Consider the following 25597-nt stretch of genomic DNA (forward strand, 5'->3'; position numbering starts at 1 on the left):
CACTCGTGGATCTCACTCTTCAAACATACAATACATAAGGTGCTCCGTTAGAAATGCACATGAAGATTGAGAGGAAGTAGTGTGCTGCTGCATTGAAACAGAAGAAAAAGCTACACAGGGGAGACTGTTGAAGATACAAAGCTGGGGTGTTCGATGCTGCTGACCATATTCTGACATGTCTGGTGGGTGGTGGGATTAGCACGGAGGGTGGAGAGCACCACAGAAGGAAAAAAAGCTATTTTAAAGTTCAAATACTGTTCTGATCAGTACATTTGATCAGCTGATGATGGTGAAGAACCTGCTGCCAACACACAGTTCAGGAGCAGGAAAGATTCTGGGTCAGTTTTCCTCGTTTCCAGCCAGGGTTTTTTTTTTCTTCCTTATCTGGCTGGTCATTCCAAACAAGGGCAAGATGAAAACCGTCTGTGCTGCATATAGAGACTCATCAGCGCAGGGTCTTTTGACCTTTTTCCAAAGGTCTCTCAGAGAGGTGTCATGGGCAAAGGCTGCCTGATGTAATGCTGGTGTTGTGCCAGCAGTGAAACGCCTCCCTGGTACATGCAGCAGGCCGTATGACGACCTGGTCCTGTGATCTGTGTTCTTACGAGCTGCAAACTTTGGGTAAACAGGAGTTTTGGAGGTATATTTGGCCAAATTACACACAGAGTTTATTAAGCAGCACAATAAACAGCGTACGCTAACTGAGGTTGAGTAAATATTTGTAATGCACATTTAGAATATGATTAACTCTACTCTGACAAGCTTGTCATATTATTCAACGCAATTACTTAGCTTGAGCCAAGAAAAGCTGTGGGGACAAGACACGCTTGCATTTTCCGAGGTGAAAACACCAAATGCATACAGAGAAAAGCGCAATGTATGTTTGTGAAGTGTGTCATATACAGGATGACTGTAAAGCCTGTCATGCTTGCAGTCTGCATCCACTAGCATTACAGGCTTCACTGCATTCATTCCCTCCTCCGTACAAACAATTCCAGATTTGTTTAGATCTGGAACCCAGTCACAAGTCTGCATGCAAGCATCTCTTGTAATGAGTCATTCTTGACCAGCCTCTTACTGAGACATCCCGTGAATAGAGTGGGCTAAGAGGAAAAACTCCAGGCTGCACAATTGTTGGGACTAACTTTGGCATGAGAGTGATCTGTGTGTGCTCCCCACCCTCGCTGTCTAAAGATAAGACAGGATTTAAGAAGTGCCACACATGAAATCTGTCCGTTACACCTAAAAACTAACTCAAAGTTAGTCGAGTTCAAGGACAGTTCAGACGTAGAAGTCGAACTGACCTCTTCATGGTGGAGAGTTTGCACTGTCTAAGCCCTCTGTGCATATTGTTAGTATTACTTAGAGCACGCTGCTATGCTCAGACATATTAAACACTTGTTTGCTTGCACTGGGGATTGGCTGGCAAGAAGCCCTTTAATTTGCTTTGTGACAGCGTTTTAGTGAGATGTGGCTACGCTGCAGACGTAGAACATGTCAATCAACAGTGTTATTTAGTAAAGAAGCAGTAAAGACGTTCATCTGTCAAGCAGTGATGTGTGACAGCGTTGTTTAGCAGCTGTAATAGTTATGACAGGAGCGAAGGAGTAAGTCAGGTGATGGTGGATGGATGGAGTAAACCTAACCAAACCTTAACCACAGCACTGGTGAGAAACATGGTGCAGTGAGATCAGAACATGCTTGTATGTAACAACGTATTTTGGTGGTTAATTTGAAGGACTTTTTGACGTATTCTCTCTGCTGTGTGTGCACTTAACTGACCAACACTGTGTGCTGGACAGCCACAATGTTTGTGCCGCACTATTGTGAGGCAAATATACATTCAATCCCCTGTGGAGCCAACACTGAGGTCTAACTGAAATGGAAAAGATACCTGCAGAGGTGTCGTTGCTGGTCATGTTAATCATCCTAAAGAAAACAGCACTGCAGCATGTTCACTCCTGACAGTCATACATTATCTGTCTTTGTTTCCTTTACCTCAGTAAGGGAGGCAGATCAAGTTTAGCAACCTAGTTAATGCACAATTAATTACATTCAGTCACACTCGTCATGTGGCTTGTTGTCAACACGTGGATGTCGCAGCAGGAGGTACTGCTGCAGAACATGTTTCACCTTAAACAGGCATCTTTCTCTGTATACACAAATACTTTAACATGAATCCAGGATTCATCTCTCTCCACACTAGCATGCTCGAAAAAAGCATTTCACATGACCGTTGAGGTGATTTGGGCACATGTGTGTCAGCATGAAGCAGACCGTCCTCTCTGTGACTGATGGTTTAGTTGCAGAAAATACTTTGGAGACGGGACAGCAACGGTGAGAAGTAAGAGCAGAGGTTTCACTTGCTTGGTCCGACTAACCGTAAGATGAGCATGAATAAGGTGATGCAACACGTAGATAGGGAAATGTTGCAAAGGAAATATGGTGACATATTAGAGCAGTTTTGATTTGGTTGATTCATTCTGAAGAAACAAAATGATGCTCAAACCAATTCAATGACACTAATTTAGTGAAACAAAATCAAACAACTTCTTTTACAGAAGCCGCTCCTCCAATATTACGAGGCTGCATGAGACTAATGTGCTACATACACGTCTCACTCCTTTCCCCTTTGTCTCGCTGTCGTACGTTCTCACACTAGTAGCTTGGCCCCCCCCGGCGCATAAAGGCAGTTGCAGCATTACAAAAACAGCTGCTAGCATAGACAACAAGGTCAGCAACATCTGGAACTTGTTATTGATGACGATGGAACTGCTGATAGTCAAGGCTGGTGCTGTTTGTTTTCCTCTGGAAAAGAGTCACACGATGGAAACTGAATTCAAACTGATTCAAACTGAAACAACATCAGCAGTATTCTCATAATTCTCTGCTTTAGGGAGTAGTATGGACGCTTCGTGTAAACGTAGCTAACATGATAAAACATTTTAAAATGGTAATGTATTAACGTGGCTGTAGCCTGCTCACACTAATGCACCAACCTCTTGCTCTACATGTTGCTGAATACATAATGAGTTTGTCATTAATCCAAAAACTCTAGTAAGCCGGTAGGTCTTTGGATTTGACACCTTGACTTTCACCTCCAACATAAATATATGTCTATGTTCTCCAAGTTGGAACTCCAGAAAGAGAAGATCTCCCGGGTCGCGTCACTGTGATGGTACTGTTGCTTAATTGTGAAAACAACAAATGACAACACACCCCATAAGTGCTCCTGCTCCTGCCTTCTCTTCTTCGCTCTCCATGTAAAGCATCCTCAGGCTTCCTGAGAGGCGCTACATAAATCCAAGTTATTATTATTGTCATCATTATTAGAACTGACAAAACCACCCACCTCGAATGAAGTGTATCTGCTTATTGAACTTCATATGCTCAGTAGGCAAGAGATATGTTTTCCAAAAGGAAAGCTTGGCCACCTAGAACAAAGACTCCTTGAATTAGCATTTGCATTCATAGTAATTTATTGAAATCTTCTTCATCTCTGACATAAACTGTATCTGTATCTGTATGGTTTTTCTCTCTTTGTCTACCTCTGCATGTGCGTTCACTGCGACCTTCCAGCTATAAAGAGACCAAACATACATTCATAGTTCTGTACTCACTTAATAATATTAAAATATCCATGATGGGTTTGTTACTACAGAACTATGTTTGTTCACTGAATTGAAATTGATCACATTTTCTCTTCAGTTCTTCACTTTCTGACTAAGAAACCATCCACAGAATGTCAAAGGAAACATCACAACTTTTTAAATAGTTAAGTACAAACAAGCAATACTGTTTTTTTAGGGATGTTTTAGATTCTTGCCACATTTCTCCCCAGAGTCACGTTCAATAATCTGACTTTACGAGAGCCAGTAGGGTAGTTAAGAAGATTCTCTGTCTCCTAGTCAACACTTTAATTAGTATTGTGTAGTGGAGATACAACAGCGTCTTACTTCCTGTCAACACGGCCCTCGGGGCTACCAATTAATAAAAACCACCTCAAAGATTAGACTCTCACCACGGAGCTGCAATGAGTTCTAGATGAGATTTTCATTAAAGCAGAGATTACAATGAAGACAACTAAATGAGCGTCATGCGTGTGATCTGACCACATACTGCTCATCGACACACCTATAATGTTTAGAAAGGGCAAACCAGAGCTCAGTCACATTGTGCGAGCGGCTGCTTTGACCCCACATCCAAAGCCGCTCCACCATACTGATGCCGCTGTGCCGGCATGAAACTACAGCACATAATAAGAGAGTGTCATGTGTCCTCACAGCTGTTACGCCATCGGTCAAGTGAACTATTAAGTCATCTTGTATGTGGGTGCAAGTAAAAAATCAGGAGAATTCAGTATTCTACAAAGCCAGCTAAAATATGTTAGTGATTCTACACCACCTCCTGCAGAGATCACTCGTTGGGTAAGGTTACAGACATGTTGCAGCATCCACAGAGGGAGGAAAGGAGACCTGGTTTCCATGCCAACAGCCTTTACCTACATATGGCCACTGCTTTCTGACACAGAAACCCATTTAAATTAAAATACTCAATCAGTATGAGGAAATAATTGAGAATAATAAGGCCAGATAGTGACCACTGAAGGTAAAAGGGGAACAAAGGGAGGGCAACGCAATAAAAACACTTTTAATAGGTAGGAAAAGATACAAATCTCGAGGATCAGTGCAACTCACTTTCTATATGAAACAGCAAACAGCAGCTATGTGTGCAAATATGTGCAGATCCACATCCAGCGGTACAGCTGCAGGCACTTACACATACTGTGTGAGCGTGAAAGTGGATCTAGATACAGCGTTAAGCATCATAAATGGCTGATTTCAAAGAGGTGTCTGCTTTTCTGGGGACTAACTAACATTCTCAGACTCTCCCAGCTCATAAACACATAAAAATAATCAGTCAATTATATTTATTGTATTGTTAAAATATCACCAGCCTCATCATCCATTAATATTAGCATACTCTATGGACATTTACTCCTGGTTAGATGTTGCACGTATACACATAAAGTAAATGCTAATAATGAATCATTAATAATCTGTTTTTTTTAGTGAGTAAATCTAACGTAGCTCCGGCTGCCGTCACAGAACGATCACTTGATTGTACATCTGAAAGGCCCTGAGCTGTCTCACCGCAGATCAGCTAAACTTTCCATTAGACGTGCTGTAATTCTTGTCGGCCTGTGTGCACATTTGGGGGAATGGCTTGTGAAGTGAATGCACAGAAGCACTTAAGAATGCTTCTCTCATATCTTGGGGCTCAGTGGCTGTTCAAAGCTAGGTCAAGCTTTCAATACACACTGAAGCCCAAATATTTTCAGAGCCATAGATTTGCTTCGCTGAGCTGCATTAAAAGAGGGCTACATCCAGGGCAAAGAGAACATTACTTCCATGTGACAGCAGGCTGTTTACTCCAGTGCCTCATATCCCCTCGGCCTCACTAGTGGACTGGGTGTCCCCTTGTATCGATCGAAACCAAACTAAGTGGTCTAATCCTTGCATGCCACCACAGAGGAATAGGACAAAACTGTCTGCTGCACTGCCTGTGTGTGTGTGTGTGTGTGTGTGTGTGTGTGTGTTTAAATCTGGAGGACCTTCACGACTGCACTGAAACACAAGTGACCTATTTAAATGAAAAGATAATTCTAGGAACATGCCAGAGGATTTTCAATTTGGCAAATAACTGTTAATGTAAATTCTGCAGGCTATTCTTAATTAATTTAACTACACAAGCGTCGACGCTGGAGGATCGGACCTGATGCATTTCTACTTAATAGTTATCGTGAAATCCATCGCTCTGCAGATTGGTTATTTATATTTTCTGAACTTTCACAGATTTCATAGATTTTGAGCTTCTTCTAAAAATATTTAGTTCCTGTGTTCCTCTGTGTTATATAGTCGCCGTCTTTAGAAACAGAAATAGGCTCCTTTTACTCTCTTGTGCTTAAGATAAATCAGACCCATGTATTGCCAATCACACAGTAGATACCGAGCCCGGGGCCCAGACGGACTATTCTCAAGGTACAAAGACACATGAATGAGCATTGACTCGAACACATTAGAAATAAAGTGAGAGAGGCTCGTCTTTGCCCCTCGGGCAGAGACAATGGAGACTAGACCCACACGCAACCTCCATTGTTGATACAATATTGACATGGCACTAATAGCTCTGACTATAAGACTGGGCGGAGGAGCACCCAGGCGAGATAAACATTGCGTGAAGCCCAGGCATACCCCTCACTGCAGCCTCTCCACGACCCACTTCAGCTCAGCAGCAAACACCATTCTGTTAGTCTCTGTACATTACCCTCAGATGCTTGACCACTATAGGCAAACTCCCTCAGGACGTCTAGGCTGGATTGCAAGTCCCACAAACTCACACATGCCAAGCCGGCTTCTGAATGAAAACTAGAGCACTCGGATATGGCAGAGAGGACAACACGCAATATGGCAACATGAACTCTTAGCTGGGAAGACGGCACAGGTAATGTTCTGCTTTGGGCTGATTATCTTTCTGCAGAACTGTCTGACTTCTCCACACACAGACACATGCAGTCTGCTGTCTGACTCACTGAAATCCTTTTTCTTACTGGCATCAAAAACAGTTTGTAGTGATGAGACCAAATACGTGTTTAACAAAACTAGCATAATTCATTTCACGTGCGTGATGGTCTAAGAGAAGTGTGATTCATCTCGGCCAGCGTGGCTTGTGTTTTTTCCCTAGTTTCACTGACTGTAGGTATCCAGAGGGGATAATTGGTTCTATAAATACAACTCTAAGACACCGTGTCCACAGTTCATTCAAAAAAAAAGTACTGGCGAGTCACTGGTGTGAGGCGTTTGGGAGATGATGAAGAGAAGATCTGAAGATTGTTTTTATATCTATGTCATCATCTCGCCAATCACTGAAGTAAAAGGTGCGGCACTGCTCTGAAGAGTTGAAATACTTTTATCATCAGAACAAAGCCAAGAAATGCTGGATTGCTCTGAAACATGAAACAAAGTATGCCCTGAAAACTACAAGGAAGAGTTGGCTAACAAAGAGGAAGCCAAATCACTGACTAAATCCAAGATGCACAAATAAGATAAACTAGTTCTACTGCTGCGTCTTGATATCACTTCACTGGTGTCTCTCTCTCTTTCTTATACACTACATGAGTCTGAATCCACTACAGGACGAAGCAGCTGTGATTTAAAGGACGTGCCAAACTTCTGTTCCTTCAGTTTCACAAACACTTCTCTTTACTTCACTTCCTTGAAAAGTGATGTCAGTACCTCATTTCTCTCTGTGAACCTCGAAGGGACAAATACATTCACAGGACGCCAAAGAACACGTTTGTAGGCCGACATGTTTGGAAGGACTGCGCAGTAATAACAGATCACTATCTGGGACATCGTCTCTAAAGGCGAGTAGTTTTCTAAGTTTTAATTATTTATCTGACTTTTTTTGTCATTGTTCTAACTCTTAAAACTGTTCTTTACAGAATATTTAAAAATAAAAACTGCATTGCTTAACTCCTCTGCCAGACTCTTTTTGTTTCGCTGTGACAGTGGAGTCTTATGACTGATTATAAAAAATAGAAAAAAGGGCAGTTTAACGATGAATTTACAGGCACGAGTATCAACGCACAGTATTGTGCTCAAAATGACTTCCATTGTGAATTTACATGAGCTGAACTCTGAGTTACTATTGTACTATCAGACATGATATCAGTTCCCTTATGATTTGGACTGACAGCTGTACTGTGCATCCTGGCTGGATGTTATGTGGACTGTGGCTGTGAAATGGACTTTTTCACCATTTTTTTTTTGGAGTTTTGTGAGAAGGCAGGGAGCCAAGACTTCCCACTAGAGAAATATGTGGAAAAGCAGCGAGCTCCCCATGTCAGCTGCTTTCTTGGAGACCCAATGCTCTGTTGTAAATTGCCTGCATTTCAGCTTATGCAAATATATCCGATAAAAAGTGATATTTTCCTCAGAGATGCTTCTCTCGTTCTTTTGCTGCTCCCCCCCCCCCGCGCTATCCCCATGACAATCCATCAGCACAGATAAAACCCAACCATCTTCATTCTTCCTACTCATAGATTTTCTCTGGCAGTTTGAGGATGTCTTGCATCACTATTCTGAGGACTAGTTCATCCGTAGTGAAAGAGATTTCTTGGAAAGTACGTTGTTGTTGGTTACGTATATCTCGCCCCTTGAGCCCGCACGTTAATCCGTCCTATTGTTTTTGTCAGGTCAGCAGGAATAATGAGACTAGCTACAGTAACCAGACTCCAAAGGTGGATCCCTGCTGCTCAGATAAAATATATGCATACATGTCCTGTGAGCTGCTCTGCTCCCTGCGCTGTATGTGAGCTCTACGGGCTGGCTCAGGATGAATATGCATGACAGGAAGAAAGGGGGGGGGGGCATTTCTAACAGCATCTTTTCTCCCTTTAACACACAACAAAAGTTCAAGAGGAGTTTGCTATCAAAAATATCCCCTAACACCTCCAGCACAGCCGCACTCCTCTGCTGATCCAAACACAGTCTGAGGAATGAAAGGGAGAGTGAAAGGAGCAGAGGAGGGCCAGGAATAAGGACAAGCTACACTCAGACTAGCATCTCACGGACAGAAGAATCCTTTCAGTGTTATCATAGGCAGCAGATATGTTCAGTCTAGGAGGCTGCATGGGAATCTATTAACACGTTCTGTTGATAACAAAAGATGGGGTCTTATCAAGCTGGTAGAAGTGACACAGAATGCATTAACATTTATGGTGCTCTCTCCTCTGCTTTTGTGTCATCTCCAGAGTGCCCACTCTGTTCTCTTCTCCTTAATGCAGTTCAGCACTTTGCCCATTCACCCCTTACTGTGTGAACTGCTGCAGAAGAAAATAATGACCAAACAAAATCCCCTGTGCATGTTTTGCATAAGAAAGTAGCCTTTTTTTTTTTCCTAAAGGTGGAGCATACATTACCCTGCTTGTCTCAAAAGCTAAACATTCATGAGCGCACGGTCCCTCAAACCAAATGCCAATTTAACTGTATTTAAGAGAGATTAATGTCACAGAACTTTTAAATTGCATCGTGTGAACTTACATGATGTGTATGAGGTTATAATTAGTGTTGGTCAATGCAATACTCTATTGTATGCATGAATAATAAGTGCATTTCTGGTTAATGTCAGGTTTTTTTTTTTGCTTGATTGACTTGTTATTGATGTTTTATTGAGCAGAACACAATGTTTGTTGGTCCCTCTAGTGGTACATCTTTCAAACTTTAATGAACTGCTGCTGAACTGTCAGCCAGATGTCTCATGTAAAAGTCTCTGCCCTACAAAGTGAAAACAGCTTCCGACTCCCTCAGTTAAGACAATATGTATTCAGAGCAGAGCTGCTGGAATAAGAAGCTGCGTCGAGTTTCAGTCTCATAGACCAAGTTACAACATAGCAGTCACGAATTACAGTACACAGCATAGCTTGGACCTTCGCTTAGTTCAACTTTGCAAGAAAATATGTCATATTCTGGCAGACTGGAAATATAACAACCAGACAGAAAACAATAATGAGCTGGAATACAAAGTCTGTGTGAAAGCACAGGATAAAAATGGCCCTGCTGTTGATGATTAACACCCACCTTTAAAAGTCTAACGCCAAGATTTTCCGGGGCGCTTTTAATTAGCTTAACAGATGGAAAGAATTATGAATCTAACACTGTGAGATAGGAATGAGACATGTTGTTTTGTGTGCCGTTTGTTGGGACTTCAATGAAATGAAAAGATATTCTAGAGATATTACAGAGAGGCCACTAAAGTATACCAACATGTTTGTACTGTGCTGATTGTTGTGTACGAATATGATGTTCAGATTTAGAGAACGTGGAAGTGGGATCCTACCATCATTGCAAAGAGGTCCTCCAAATGTCGTCATGCTGCAGTCACAGCTGAAACCCTCCCACTGCTGAAGACACACACCCTGGTTGGCACACGAGTCCTCCTGGCACGTAGTGCTGGGGCCTGAAGATGGAGATAAATAGCAACTTGGTGAGCAGGCTTCTATAATAACAAGTGGCACAGTCTGCAGATTGACTCAGCAGTGAAATTAAATGTCACGCACAACGTACAGACAATAGGCTTCTGCAGAATGGAAGCACACACAGAACAAACATACTGAACATATGCTATGCAAACACTAACAACTGTGTATTTACTCACATTTCTGTATTCTCCCTACAAACACTGCTACAAGTTCCCAAACTGTAGCCAACTACCTGCTGAAGCCTCAGTGAATCTAACTGTGTTCAGTGAACGGACACAACAAAACCTGACACACGTACAAAAACAGCATTTGAGGTATTTACATGTTTTAATTAATTAAAGTTTGAATACTTCTAATGTTTGGATTAAACTGTCAATGGTGATTTCCATAGTTTCTTTTCCTCTTTTTATATTTTAAAGATCAGCAGAATACAGAACAGTAAACGAAAGGTTTCCATCTGGCTTCTGTACAGTACAGTGGTGGGTATTTAAACTGTGTCTCATGCAGCTCGACTATTGTTGCACCACAGAGTGAGATGTGTGTGTACAATGTGGAGTACACACTGTAATCCACTTCCTTCCCTTCTCCAGACACGTCACGTGTGCCCGACCACCTGTGAAGATGGTTGGAGCCATGAAATTACAATCTGTCTTCAGCACATCTTGCTCATCTGTATTAAGCACTGTCTGATTACTCAAAGCGCACGTTATTACCGGCTGCGATCGGGCTCACAGGACAGTGATACTCAGTCGGTAGGCCTGCTTCATGTTCTTTTAAACAGCAGTGTAATAGTGCTTCCGGAGGCATTTACAGCCAAAGTGGACCAGCGCATCAGCCCTCTGAACAGTATTCAGCGGCACAGGCTCACTTATTGGAGACACGTTGGTGGAACGGTGGGGTGATGACATTATTATTTATTTCTAAATTGGTGAGATTTATTCTGGGCACCTTTAGTTGTCAGTTATTATTGATTATTATCACCATCTGGATATTCTAACTACATCTATGGCACATGAACATCAAATAAGCGGACACACACTCTGATTTACAGCCATGATCACGTCTGCTGTTTCTGACAGTTTAGTCATTACCATCAGGGTGATGAAGTCCGGATTTATTCTGCTGTGCATTTATTCACTCTTCTACACGGAGTTACTCAGCTGTCACATACAGACGTGCGTTACTGTCTCACGCTTATATATTCTCTTTTCTTCTGAATAAAGTGCAGCCATAGTAGCTGCTGCTCAGCCTCAGAGTAGCTATGGTAACTGCTTAATAGTTTAAGCTTTGCTGTTGCCCACTCAAGGCTGTAAAATGCAAAAAGTAAAATGGTGTAGGGTGGACATTTTGCTGCAAAACAAAACCACAGTTTAAGTCATGATTCTAGAAACATGTAAATCACTTTAAAGGTGCAGCTGAATGCAAAATTGCAAAACTGCGAATTGCAAAACCGTCTTTATCGTGTGTCTAGTGGGCCACAGATGTAATGTGACTGAGTGAATAAAGAAAGACAACAGATGTGTAATGTCTAGTTTACATAAGGAATCAGAATCATACATTTATAAGGAGTTCCCATTTCTCTAATGTTTCCTGATTTATATGTAAAGAATGAAGCTGTGATTAACTGAGTTTCTTCATTTCAAGTTATTCGCCCATTATTTGTCCAAATGCATCCGAATCGACTTTCATTACTGGCCAGTGGTGTCATTTATTTTATATAGTTCCTACTTAGAGAGTGTTAATAAACTGCCAAAGACTGTAACAGGACTATGGTATTGGGAATTATGGGACTTTTAACAACGATGGTTAATTTCAAGTAAAGCATAAAACTGAACTTTGAGTTTAAACCCCAACCGCAATGTTTTAATAGGTAATTCATGCAGGAGAGAAAGAAAACATTGTTATTACAACTACCATAAGTCATGCAGAAGAATCCCTTACAAGTACAGGAGGTGAACAAAAATGAAAATAATAAAAAAGAACCACAGCAAAAATCAAAATTATGTCCAATAAAAACAACGTACAATATGTGAGTGCTAATCAAAATGTGAGCCCCATAGGCTTTGATACAAGATGGTAATGATACTTGTATTCCTATGAGACTGAAGCCCATTTCACATGGCAGGTGGGTGAATTCAGACTAGGCAGTCATGTTGCTCGGGGAAATGTGGAAAGTGTGGAGGTAGAGACTGTGGAGAGGTGGTGGTGGTGGGGGGGGAGGGCAGAGGCATTGCAGATGCAAAGGAGGGAGGGATATCAGACTCTGTATCAAACAGACAAAGCTATCTACCTTGCAAGTCAGCTTTCATCAATGCAACTTTTGTCAGCAAAATAATAGGAAAGGCAAAAAAGGCAAAGTATACCAGCTGTTAGTAAAGCACCAAGACGTCGGAGATGGAGTAACAGAAACACAGAATGTTGAGGCTGCAGAGGCAGAACGAGGACCGAGGCAGATGTCTGTCCTCACAAAGAGCCGGAGGGGGAAATTTGTATTGTACTGTATAATATCAAGCCAAACCGTAACAGCAGCTACTCTCAAAATAGCATCGGCAAAGTTGGGTAAAACATGCAATTGTTAAGTCATTATTACGGGAAGAGGACATGCTTTGTCCGTTATGCTCAGTAAAATTTACAGTGGTGGAAAACGGCTCGTTTCCTCCCATGCATGTTGTGAAATGCTACCTGCTGTAGCCTCAGATTAGGAGGGAATAAAGCCACCTCCTGACTCCTTTAGCACAATTCAATAAATGTGTTATCACAGAGGCCATTTTCTCTTGAGAGCGAGCACTGATACTGTGTGGCACAAAACGAAAACAGCGAGTTTGACAGACCCGCGCAGGGCACCGAATTCCATTACATTTGTAATGTTGGAACATGAAAAGATCAGAAGTTGCGTACTTAATAGAAAAAGAGTGGATGAATTGTGAAATTAAACTAAGTGAGTGAAGTTGAAAAATAAATCAAATATTGTCTCTGGATGTGGTGCACACATTAGACTGGGCAAATGATATTCATGCATGCAACAAAGGCTTCATACATAATTCAAAAGGATTGCTTCTGGCAAACTCTCAGATCCAGTAAGCATGCATAGAGCAAAACAGAATGGGGGATAAAATGGGAAATAACACTGGCAGGACAAATATGGCAGAGAGAATAATCAGATTATGGCTAAGTGAAACAGAAATGATTGCCTGTGGAGGAGTGTCAGAGCTTGATGCATTTTAACAGAATACAAACACACTTTATGGATGTTAAATGACATGCCACAGGTTGGCAGTGTGGGTGCCTCGGTGGGTGTGCTGCACAGCCATGTACGCATGTTCTTGTCGGACAAGTACGAGAATGTGAGGACTGGCAGCAGAACTGCTCGCGGTGTCACAGTGACACCTTACGATGGTCGTGTGTTAACGAGGAGAAACCAGAGTAATTAGTAATTAATTAAGAGAAAGATTCTCTGATTTTATCAGTGAAATCAGATTTAAGTGGATCATCTATCAACAATCAGTCCAATAAAATGACAATGTGAGGTTCACTTAGGAGATGTAATCCTCCCTCCATGGACAGAAGAAGTTAGAAGACAACAGACTTCAGGTTTTTTCCGTGGTGGGCTCACCTTCACATCCTCTCTCTATCTGTCCCACACAGTCCAGAGCATCTGACATCAAGTCTGGGAGGCGCCCGTTCAGATCCACTGATGCCAGACAACCTTGGAAGCCCTCCTTGGCATGCACCAGTTTGGGCAGCTCCTTGTACATCTCCTTAGCCACCCCCCCAACGAAAAGGTTTCCTGTGCAGAGAGGACAAATGTGACCATACTGACCCCTAGTGGACGTACACAGCAGCACCAGGCTCACGATAGCATAATGACAGTCAGGGGAAAGAACACTGGACAGGACTGTTGTTATAACATCCAGAAACATTTGGTAACTGATGGATAACAGCTGTTAACAGTTGTTCAAAGTGTTTTAACCTTTGGTAATTGACTTGAATAATAATTTTACTGTACTCTGACACAATATCAGTATTGTTTTATCACTCAAGCCTGAAATTTGTCATTTTTCATTGATATCTTTTAATAACTTTCTTAAAGGTAGAGCACTGATTATGTTGACGTCCCTGCAGGCAGACAGGTTTTTATCGTTAACAGATACCAAAGGTTCTTCTGTTAAGCACAAATGGTCTTTTCTATGACCTCCCTGCTCCACATGCACAGACTTGGTGTTGGCTGCTGGACAGATAGTGGCTGAGCTCTTTGCTCAAGGGTCCCTCAGTGGTGGTAATAAGTGATAACAAGCGTTACATTTTCCCTCCATCCCCCGAAGGGGTTATTGGCTGGTGCAACCTTCCATTCACAAACCTGCATCTCTCACCTCAAGGCCACTAATGCCCCAAATTAATGACATCTGAGAATAAAACTATATATATATATATAAATACAAAAATTCACAATGTCTACACACCCTTCAGGTCCAGGTTTTTGGCTCCTGAGGTCGTCTGCGTGGTGACCTTGGTATCAATCTTGACGGTGTGGAGGTTGTTGGTGTCCCTCGAGATTATGACATTGTGCCAGTGGTTGTCGTTCAGGGGCTTGTTTGAATTGCCTTTGATCAAGTGGGCTCCATTTCCCAGGTCAGACACATAGTGCAGGTAGCTGGAACCAGATATTTAACAACATGAATGGACGCAGTCATGGCCAGGAATGGACGGACATGAAAGCATGGCGAGAAAAAAGGGCTTTGCAGGTTACTCCAAACAGCATATACAATGTAGTTTAATTATAGAGAAGCATTTTTTAGCAAATGAGTCAACATGCATCAGGTAATAACGAGGGTCGATGAAGTCAAGAGGCAGAAAAAGTGCAATAAAGCTCTGAAAACTGGAGCAGGAGTGAGCTTGTGTGAGTTTGCTGGAGTTGCTGGGTGCCTGTGCCTTTAAATCTGTAGATATGAGGTATCAGAAAGCACAGCTGTCTGAAAAGAAGCTAAATGGCTGGTAGGTTGCAGAGTTAACAAAGGGTTCTGGGCTGTGCTGAACAAATTGGTCTTAAAGTCTTTGGTTTGCAGGCAATTTATGATTTGCATGCTCATTTTAATTAAAATGTATGACTTTAATGTTCAGCACACTGAATAATACCTTAACTCCAGGCATTACTTAAAAGAAGGTCATTCTATAGCTGTGTTTCAGCACTAAGAAATGTACCCTTGTGTAGTTGATTCCCTTTTATGTTGGGTATTTGTTGTGCCTTCATGAAGATTAAAAGAACAGTAATAGCCGCCAGCTCTTTCAGTAAATATTCTGGCAAGGAGGTGATAAGAAAAGAATTTAAATTCCCATAGTAATGTCATAAAACACTGTCAAAATTACATTCTGTTTGGAAACTGTCTTATAAAATGAAGAGCTGCATTATTAGAATAATAATAATCCAGTTATGTGGAGATTCTTACGTACATAAACATCTTGCTACACTAATATAAAACACTTTAAAGCTTTTTGCTTTTCCCCATTTGTTGGTCTTCACACCTGGTGGCCGGTGGCTCTGCCCTACAGATAGTGTGTGTGTAAATAGAAGAAGTGTGTTGTTTTGTGTTGTGTTACTGTGGCATGAGCAGCATGAGCACCCCCCCTGCACCAAATCAAAGCCCCTAAAAACATGACTCTCAGGGCAGAAGACCAGAACAATGACCCCCGAACCAAAAATGCAGTCAAATCTAATAAAGAACATCTCAGGGTTTGCCACTTAAATGTCTTAGAAGCCTAGTGAATGACTAAATACACTGTACATTTACTATAAATACTAATAAATAGCCCGTAGCTGGGCTCTACAGGGAAGTATCCTCTTACCCTTTCACCAGCTCCACCACGATGAAGTCATTTCCATCCCCGCTGTTGTACAGGATGAGGCCGTCGGAGGAGGTGGTTTTGAACTGAAAGAAAAGGTGCATGGAGTAGTAGGCCTGCAGAGTAGCGAGGGTCACATAGCTGGAGCGCGACTTGAAGGTGACGGGGTCCGCGATGATGTTCTTGAAGCCAATCATGGCATTGAGCTCACAGTAATCAATGTCACCGTTTTTACACAGGTCTATGTAGGCCATGCCATTGAAGGAGAGACTCTGCAGGTGGCCGATGAAGTTGGACGGCACCATGGCCATGAAGCGCTTCTCCGTCACGATGCCCGTCTCAATGTTGTGGAACTCCAGCTGGGTGTGGTCGCCGGCCATTTGACCTTCGATCGGCAGAGAAGGGGGATGGAGAGAGGATGTTATTGGAGGTATACAACCATCCTAAAGAGGCCATGCTGTGAAGTTAAAGGGTCTACAGATCCTCTACAGAGCCTCTAAACAATATCAGCAGCATTAGCTTTACAGAAAAATGGATTAATACACAGAAAAAAAGGAAAAACTAAAAAAGGTTTCTTTGAGTTTTGGTTCGCTGTGTCACTTAAATCACATTTCTATTTGATTGAGGCAAAGAAGAGCCCACAGACAGTCCATCCAAACACACGTGTTGTAAATGAACATCATTAATTTAAAGCCAATGGGAAACATTCCCCCATAATGACAAAGTTCAGCAGACTGTCTCGTGTCTTATTTATGAATTCTTAGACATTTATCTAACTTCTTTCTGCCGGAGGAAACGTTTTAAACTTTGTCAAATTAATTTCACACAAACTCTCAGAAAAACAAATTTAAAGAGGGCTCTCCTCAGACACGTAGAAACATCCGACCTCAGCCAAACGGAGTGCGTCACACTAAACAAAGCTGCATTTCACTCTGCAGTAGAACTTGTGTCTTACCTAGAGTCCAACAATTGTTATGGATAATTTAAGCTTATAGGAGAAAAACAGGATTCTGTCAGAGGAAGAAGATGAGGAGTACCTTCCACGGGCAGCAGATCATCTACGGTCAGTTTCAAACTCTTGCCCCTCCTGAACACACGAACTGTGTGCCACTCATTATCGTTCAGATTCTGACCCGCAAAAATAGTCTCTGGACCTTTGCCTGCAGGACAGTCCAAACAACGGTTAACACTCATGCATGCACACCACACACACTACAGACAGGCTGAGAGACAGAGAGGGGGTGATCAGAAGGAGGGCAGAGTGGCTGAGTTAGGTAGAAAACATTAAGGTAAACATAGTTAATGGTCCGTAAAAACACATCATTCTGACTTGCATTTGCTGCACTGGTCGCACCATTAGATGAGGCATCAAATTTCTGAATTCTCACTGAACACCATTTTCTTCAAACCAAGAGGAGGGAGGCAGTAATCAGGCTGTCACATTACTATGAACAGCAATATTCACACTAGCTCCTCTGCTGTAAATGTGCAGAGTCAAAAGAAGCCATTTATAATTAGACATTTCATTATAGTGCTTCTCTCATTTCTTGTGAATTGTTTGTTTTTTTTTTGGTTCATTCCCATCATGCCACTTGGTGGCAGCAAATAACTACCAAAAGGCTACGACACAGCCAGGCCCTCCACAACGGAGCGTCACTCTCCATCTTGTTTACCTACAACAGCGAAAGCACATATTTGATTTCTCTCATGTCCACATGACATGAAATGAAATCGCAATATGGAAAGAAATACATGCGTAATGGCAGCAGCGTGCTTGGCGGTGAGAAGAAGCCCATTAAAGCTAAACGGACAGGCCATTGTCCCCAGAAATCCAGGAAATACAGAATGTGATTTTTTCTTCTTTTATCAGCATTCTTGAAAAGAAATGGGTGTTTTGGAGAAGGGGGGGGGGGTAAATGATACTGTCAGTAACACTATAGAAACTGCACATCTATTATGTCTCATGCTTTCATTACATCTCTAAAAAGCAAATGACCATTGAACTGAATGACAACTAACTACTAATACTTCTAATCTTTGCATCTTTCCTTCACTGAATCTTGAAACCGAGCGTTTTTTTTTTTTGTTTTTTTAATAATGCATCCAGCGTCACTGCTGCAGGCAGTGATGGAGATGCTCACAGAATCTCGGTGCCAAAAACCTCAAGGAGAGATAATCAAATTTAGAATCACAAATAAATCAGAGCGACTGCACCAATTCTCTGCGATCTCATGAGCAAAAAGAAAAAAAAAAAAAAAAATCTCTCCAAGATACACTTCTGCATTTAGAAACTCCAACACTGGTCCAATTGGGGCAACACATAATTTTTTCATGCAGCCTCCGTCTTAGAGCATCTTAGACTCGCTCTATAGCTCTGATGTTCCCCTGCTTGGCACACATACGCAAACAGGCCAATGAGGACGTGCCACTGTGACAGTATTAAAATCCCCAGGCCCCAGGATACCTTGCCCACTGTGGGGAGAATTTTAGATGGGTGCCAGGTTCATTCCCCTGCACCCATTTATGGCTATTTATTTCTTCATTTTCTGCAATCTTCAAAGCCCCGATGCAATGTGTATGCAAATCTGAGGGTTCCAAAGCACTGGGACACACTCAATCTCAGAGGCACAGTTCTGCTTTGTAAGCACTAAACACCGGGGCAGGATTGAAACCAGACGACTGGTGAGGGATTAAGGAGGAGAGATATGAAATAATGGGATGGAGTTGGACTTGAAAGCATGCTTGATCTTTGCCTTCCATCATCCTGTCCTTGTTGCTCTCCAAGGAGGAAAGAAAGGAAAGGGGAAAAGAGGTCAATCGTATTAAGGAGCACATTCGTGCAGGACATTCACCAGTGTAGGGCCCGGGTTCACGCCTGTGTTACAGTCAGTGGTCCAAACGGCCAGCTGCTGGCCAGACATTAAGGGCCGTTAGTCCACTGTCTGCCTCGTCCAGCGCTCTCTAGTGCCCTCACTGATGGTGATCTATCTGCAGTGATGGATCTACAGTGATCTCTCCCTGCCTCATTGACTTTAGGCCCAAGGGGACAGTGGAGAAGTGTGGCACAGGGCAGCATGAGAAGATGTGATTATCCAGTCAATCAGCTCTGGCTGGCTGGATGACAGGCCGGATACTGGGGCTGCCTGCTCCGACACTGTGACTCACCCAGGTGGAGGGACCGCTTGGACTCGCTGACCAGGCAGCTAGCCACTGCTGCCGGATTACCGTCAACACACACGTCAAAGTAAGTGCACATGGCAGGGAAAGCTCAGCCTAACATGCTTGTCCAATCAATGCCTTGCTGGCTGAAAAGTCATTGTGAGAATGTTTAAGGAAGCAGAGGTTCAAACAGTAAATGATGACAATCAATACTGTTGGACTTGTTGAACATGCTGAAAGGTTGTTTTAGTCACAGCCTGATCTAACTGCCATCAGACGCCTGCAAACTCCTGAGATTAAAGTATTTTTAGAAATAACTGCGTCATTCTGTCACGTTAACCATCTGCTGCTGTGACGCTGGTAGATGACAACGTCTATTTCCAACCTTTAATTTAAGAAGTTTGTAACGTTTGTTACAGGGACCACTGAGCCAACATGTTAAAACTAATTCGGTGCCGAAAATCCTCAGAACTGCCCTTTAATTTCACATATTCTTTATACTTTTACTGGCACATGCAGAAACATACAGACATGTATATTTGTTTATAGCACAGCCAGAGTGAAATCACTATTCTAATTTATTCTAATTCTTGAGGGTGTTCAGCATCTTTAATCAGACAACAGCTGATTACTTTCCTGAAAGTACAAGTTGAGCATTTCCGCTATTTACTGAAATCTAATGACTGGGTTGAACAAAGAGGTTGCATTAAAATCATGAATACAGTGGTCCTGACATACTTCCTAGTGAATTTACATTAAAACCTTTTGCAACATATATATTATAAATGCTAAAAAGTCCTCTGCTGATCTGCAGCCAGCGTGTAAATAACTCCTCCACCCTCTATATGCCATCACTCATTTGTAACATGCACACAGGTGTAATATTCATGTGAAGAACTCTCCAGCAGCTTTTTCACACTAAACAAGTCAAAAATGAAAGATTGATGCACGGAAAAGATCAATTATGAGAGAAAAAGTGCTTTGGGATGTTACCCCAGAAGGTCATGGGGAGAATAATCACATAAAGTTGCCCTCATCACAGCATCCTGGCTGCACTGTAAATTGTGATTATCCTGCAGTTCAAGTTAATGAATAATAGAAGACCAGAATGGCAGACAAAAAAAAGCCAATCTGTCACAAGATATTTTTAGTTCATATTTTTAGTTTGTTGTCACTCAGTGCCCGTTAACAGCGTTTAAGCCGGAGTGGCAGTGTTTTCTTCAGACAGCTCTGGGCAGCCCCAGGGAGCCTAGGTCCCTAATTGACAGTGATGTGTTCTTTGAGTCGGTGCTGAAATTCTTCATCCACCGAGCTGACCGGAGCTGCAGCGCCTGACAAGACACATTAATTAACACAGCAAAAAAAGAGGACAAAAATAACACAGAGAAAAATAACAACCTAGAAAAAAATGAATTAAACACTAAGTCTTCATAAGTGGAAAAAGCACGGGCTTAACACAGTTCTTTCCAAGAACTTCAATTAAACATTTTCTTATGACACAATTAGGTCTGAATCTGTTAAAGACAGACCTGCTGCTTCCTGCTTTTTTCCCTCTATTTTACTTAAAGAGCTACTTTCCCTTCAGCACATTAAACATTGATGGAATCAATTCTTTTCTATTCTAATTATAGCTCAGTTCTGTGTGGAGAATATCTACAGTATATTTTATCTCTATCTCTGAAACATTAATTCATTCTGTCATTGAAGATATTTTTATGGAATATAAAGGAACTACACTAAAAGAAAACATACACAGTATATTCTGTATAACATAAAAGTCCTCTTTACCCTCACTTCTCCTGCCCCCTTCGATTTCAGCAAAATGATGCTAAATGGAATTGGTAAACATTCGAAAAAAATGAATAACTGAATATAGAACAAAAGTAATAAGCCAAATGTGTGGAAAGTTAAACAAGCACTGGTGTCCATGTATGAACAGATTATTCCTTCACACTATCCTCTTAAACCCAGAATGACCTTTTAAAGCACTAGAAGGGGGAATTAGAGCTTAGAGCTTTTTATTTGCATACACAAACAAGGGATGCAATCCAAGACGCATGAACAATGCTATTTAGCATTTAGAAAGGTGTTAAGAAGGGCTGGCGCACAGAGTCATGTCTAGAGGTCACATCGTGTGTTTCTGTGTGGAGGCGTTTGTTGTGTAAGTCTCCGCGTCTCATCAGGCGATGACCTTCAAATACTGTAACACTTCACACCCACAGAGATCCAACAGTGGTGTTTCCAGAGAGAACAGTTTGTCCTTATATACATTATGTGACACTGGCACTCCATTATGGAGCTTAAACTGTTGGTGTTTACTGATACTGAGAGTTTATCTGTCACTTCAGAATCATTAAACAGGAAGAGGGCTCATGTATTATGACTCCAGAGAAGTAATTATTAATTCATCACTGTTCCTGAATAATAAATGTCAGGGATATTTACCTCCCAAAATATTGCAATGTAACCCCTTTGTTGAAACACACACATACAAAAACACACACATTTCCAGCCTGAATCCCACAACAAGATCTATTCTCTCTCCCTCTCCCTCTTTATCCCTTTCTTTCTGCTCTGTCAAGCAGGTTAATGAGAATAATAAAATCACACTCTGTATTTCCTCTGTGCCTTGAATGGCCTCATCAATTTACAACTGGCGTGAAATACTGAAGTAGGAAGGAAACAAAAAAGAAAAAAAAAAAAAAAGTGGGGTGGGGAGACAGGCAAATCACGCGTGTCTAAAATACCTGCATTTCCAAAGAATGCGTTTTATATCAGCCTGAATTCACAAGTTAAAAGGTTTGTTAATTAGAAACAACTCAGAGTGTAGAAGCACAGCTGACTGCCATATTTGGGTTTGTCATTAATTCAAGCCTCCCTCCATCTCCTCCCTGCTGCCCATTATTCTCCTGGACAGCTGATGCACACCACGCCACCAAGCCCTTCTTACGTGCCCGCAGCTCTCGGACTTAGCACGATAAAATGTATTGCCTACTTCAATGCAAGCTGCAAGTCAGATATACAATATGCATTATATTACTTCAGTGCACTGATTGAATTCCCGTTGCCAAAGCTTGAGGATATTTTAATGTCAGGATCAAATAATGGCTGCAGAGAGTAAAATGTAAAAATGTCTACATAGCAACACTTCTAGAGACTAAAACATGAATGTCCAGAAACAGTTGAAGAAGAAGAAGAAGAAGAAAGGTGAACAGTAACTTACTGGAGGTACAGTTAATCCTGACACAATCTAGATGGGGAAGAATAGATGAGAGATAAATTCATCTTTCAACGTTACAGCTGCAGACATCATTAAAGCATATAGTCCACCCCTCTGGGGACACACACACGGACACTGTCCGTCCTCTGATGCTCTCACCCATGGCCCCGAGCTGCAGCGAGCTGGTAAAAGCACTGCAGTGTAGTTGTGCCAGAGGAGCGCGGCACGGTTTACAGGAATACATGTCCCAGCTACTTCCAACAGGAGACTCAAGAGAGCTGAGGCTCGGCTATACCACATTGTTTGTATTGCTTTGATTTCCCATGTAGCCAAAAGCGTTTTCTATACGGCGAGCTGGACGCTTCTTTTGATGGTTTTTAGGCTGATGAGAGCATCAGATTTCGGTCAGGGTCAGACAGGGCCAGCTGGAAGCTACTCCGTCTCTCACTTCTCTACATCTGCCGAACTATCTACTCATGCATGACATCATCATTTTTGCCATTTTTATTTTGCAATATATCATTCTGTGTGTTGTAACGTTCACTGAATTTAAACTTAATAATATAATAGACAGCACAGTGATTGTACTCGTCCTGACGGTGCTCTAGGTCAGACTACAGCAGTGGTACAAAATAAGTAATATTGAAGTAAACACAGTGTGTTTTCTCAAGTAATAATTCTAATTATAAGTATAGTATAATTTGACGTGTTTCTGTTTTAAGCTGTCTCATATTACTTACACAGGTCAGTGTATCAGCTATAATAATCCATAATAAATGACATATTCTGTGCTAACACACTGGAAATGATACTAGTTCTTTACCACTAATACATTAAAACAAAAAAACCTAATCTAATAGCACACAGCAAAGCCACATAGACTGCCACTACTTCTGCAGCTCTTTACCTCTCTGTTTCGTAAGGCTTAGCTCATGTCGTGCTCTGAGAAAGGTGACCCAGATCGAACTCCCTCCCCATCCTTCCCATTTGGCCCTGCCTGTCGTGTGTCGTCAACCACAGCAGAAAAGTGGTCGCAAACAGCCAGAGACCAGTACTGGCCTACCCTTACAGGGAATGCTCTGCTTTTTGAAGAAGGGACGAGGAAGACAGGCTTCAAGGGCCGACGGCCTGGGGGCAAACTCCAAAACTCTAAAATGTGTCAAAGATAATTGAAAAGAAAACAAGGCACGGTGACCTGTTGTTCTCATCAGAGGACATTTTTTGGTAGACATTACGATGGGACTCGTCAGCCCTGTCAGAGTGTGGCGCTGTTGTCTTCGGTGCCGGGACACATGCTGCCTTGTGGTTGACAGCAGACACAGACTGTCTACTTTGTATGCACTGCTAAACGGCTCGCTTAGGGAGCCCATTTCTGTTTAGCCGGTGGAAAGGACAAAATAGATGACTATCATTTGTGCTGCATTGCTCTATTTAAGAGATATCAAACTTTTTACAGGCATCATTTGATTCTTTTCTGAGCAAATAAGCACCATGCACACAAGCTCAAACAGAGTCTGTCATTGCTTTCTTTTTTCTTCTGCTAATATAAGACTCAGTTGCTAATTTATGTGCAATCTTGCATTCCTCCTACAGTGATTAAAGGTACAAGTGAACAAATGATGTGTTTGCAGGGCACTGATTGGCCACTGCTCACCATTAAGGGCTGCACCATATTAGGTAAATGCTACCTGACAGGACACGCACTCATCTTTAGAGGACTCATTAGCTTCCTCTAACTGGATGTATTTGAAATGGAACAGAGTCCAGGAGCATGTGCACTGTGAGGACAATTCCCTTAAGAGCAATACACATTTACAGATGTTGATTTGAGGTTAGTTGATGGAGTGGGAGGAGAGCATTCCCTGCTGGGCAACGGCAGCTGTGTGCTCAACTGGCAGTGAGCGGAGAGTCGCAGACTCTTCCCATTGAAAGTCTTAACACTTTCTCCCTCTATTCAAAATATGTATATGGTATCTGTGTGTGTGTGTGTGTGTGTGTGTGTGTGAGACACGTGATTTGGCCGCTGCAGTCGGTGTATGTCTGAAGCGTTACCTAAATTGACAGTGAGGCGGACGCGGCCGCTCTCCAGCTCTAGGCGCAGGGTGTCAGTAGAGTCCCGAGATGTGGTGGCTATTAGGATGCCGTAGGCTCGCTGGGAGCGGAAGCGCAGAGACACATCCTCGGCTTCTGTGTGCATCACCACTGGCAGCTGGACCTTCATAAACTTGCTGCCATCGTAGCTGAGGACGGTCGCCTCTGCCGAGAGAGAGAGAGGAAAACAAGATGAGTGATTGGTAAAATGGAGTGTAGCAGTTTTATGGTAAACCAAAGAGCGGGGCTGTCGGATCGGCTTTAAATGATGTCCTGTTTGTGAATGTAATTTAGTGTTGTGACTTTCAATCTTGATGAAAGAAATACATTAGAGGGTGAGATATTAAATAGTGGATATGTATTTGGAGGTCACCAAACACTGTGAGAAAGCCTATTATGTGTGTGTTAGACAAATGCACACAGATACTATTACTGCAATACTAGCTGTGCAGTGAGAGCCTACAGCCTGCACTGTACCCTCTTCCTCTATTTGAATTACAGACACAATACAAAATCAATGAGTTAGTTCAAAATTTACTGAATAAGTGACTCCTAGAGGACATGTACACAGATATATCATCCAGGAGTAAAGACTTGTCACAAGTCTAGCATCACATTACACTGTGTACTACACCTGACAGCTACCCATCTACTGCCTGCTCAGGCCTCCATCAGTGAAAACACAGAATATGGAAGCAGGTGCATGCAACTAAAACATCATGACAGAAGAAATAAATCTTATTGGACAAGAAATAAAGGTAAACTGACTCTGTCAATACCAACTAACAAAGTTAATACATCCACAGTTTCTTCTGCAACCTAACAGTGACAAACTACTAGTGATATTGAGGATACTGTGGACAAAACAACACAAACAGCAACAAAGTGGTAATAGTCCACGGACCTTGAATATTGAGCTTCTGCTCAGGGTGACTGCATTTACTCAAAGCATCAGGCAGCCATCTAGAGAAATCCTGGGGAGATTGTTTAACGCTGGCAGGAGCTTGTAACAGCATTTCCGGTAGTGTAACTAAACTATAACCCAATAACAAAGCCATTACTGCAGCTGCAGCTGCAGCGATGAGACAGATAGAAGCCGAGCTGGAGGGACAGGAGATGGAGAGTGGCGGGGGCGATAGGATACCAATGTACACACACCACCTCATCACCACTTCCTCGTCACACAGAGCCAATGTCACATCCATCCCCTGGGATGACTTCGTCACATTCCTCACCCAAATCCAATT

At 42.2% G+C, this 25597-nt stretch overlaps 1 protein-coding gene across 3 annotated transcripts in view; it reads right to left on the reverse strand.

Annotated features, from left to right (window-relative positions):
* The window catches only part of LOC139210586 (neurexin-1a), a 227609-nt gene that overhangs the window by 104083 nt on the left and 97929 nt on the right, over positions 1-25597 (reverse strand). For 2 of the 3 annotated variants that reach the window (XM_070840646.1, XM_070840648.1), the window contains 7 exons: positions 24312-24515; positions 22263-22289; positions 16918-17040; positions 15884-16265; positions 14503-14693; positions 13656-13829; positions 9901-10020 (listed from right to left, as the gene is read on the reverse strand). In XM_070840646.1, coding sequence (XP_070696747.1) covers positions 9901-10020; positions 13656-13829; positions 14503-14693; positions 15884-16265; positions 16918-17040; positions 22263-22289; positions 24312-24515 — 1221 coding nt within the window. Of the gene's footprint in view, positions 1-9900; positions 10021-12332; positions 12360-13655; positions 13830-14502; positions 14694-15883; positions 16266-16917; positions 17041-22262; positions 22290-24311; positions 24516-25597 lie in introns of all 3 variants that reach the window. The other variant, XM_070840645.1, reaches the window with a different exon arrangement.

This window comes from Pempheris klunzingeri, chromosome 12, assembly GCF_042242105.1.
Source record: "Pempheris klunzingeri isolate RE-2024b chromosome 12, fPemKlu1.hap1, whole genome shotgun sequence".
NCBI lineage: Eukaryota > Metazoa > Chordata > Actinopteri > Acropomatiformes > Pempheridae > Pempheris > Pempheris klunzingeri.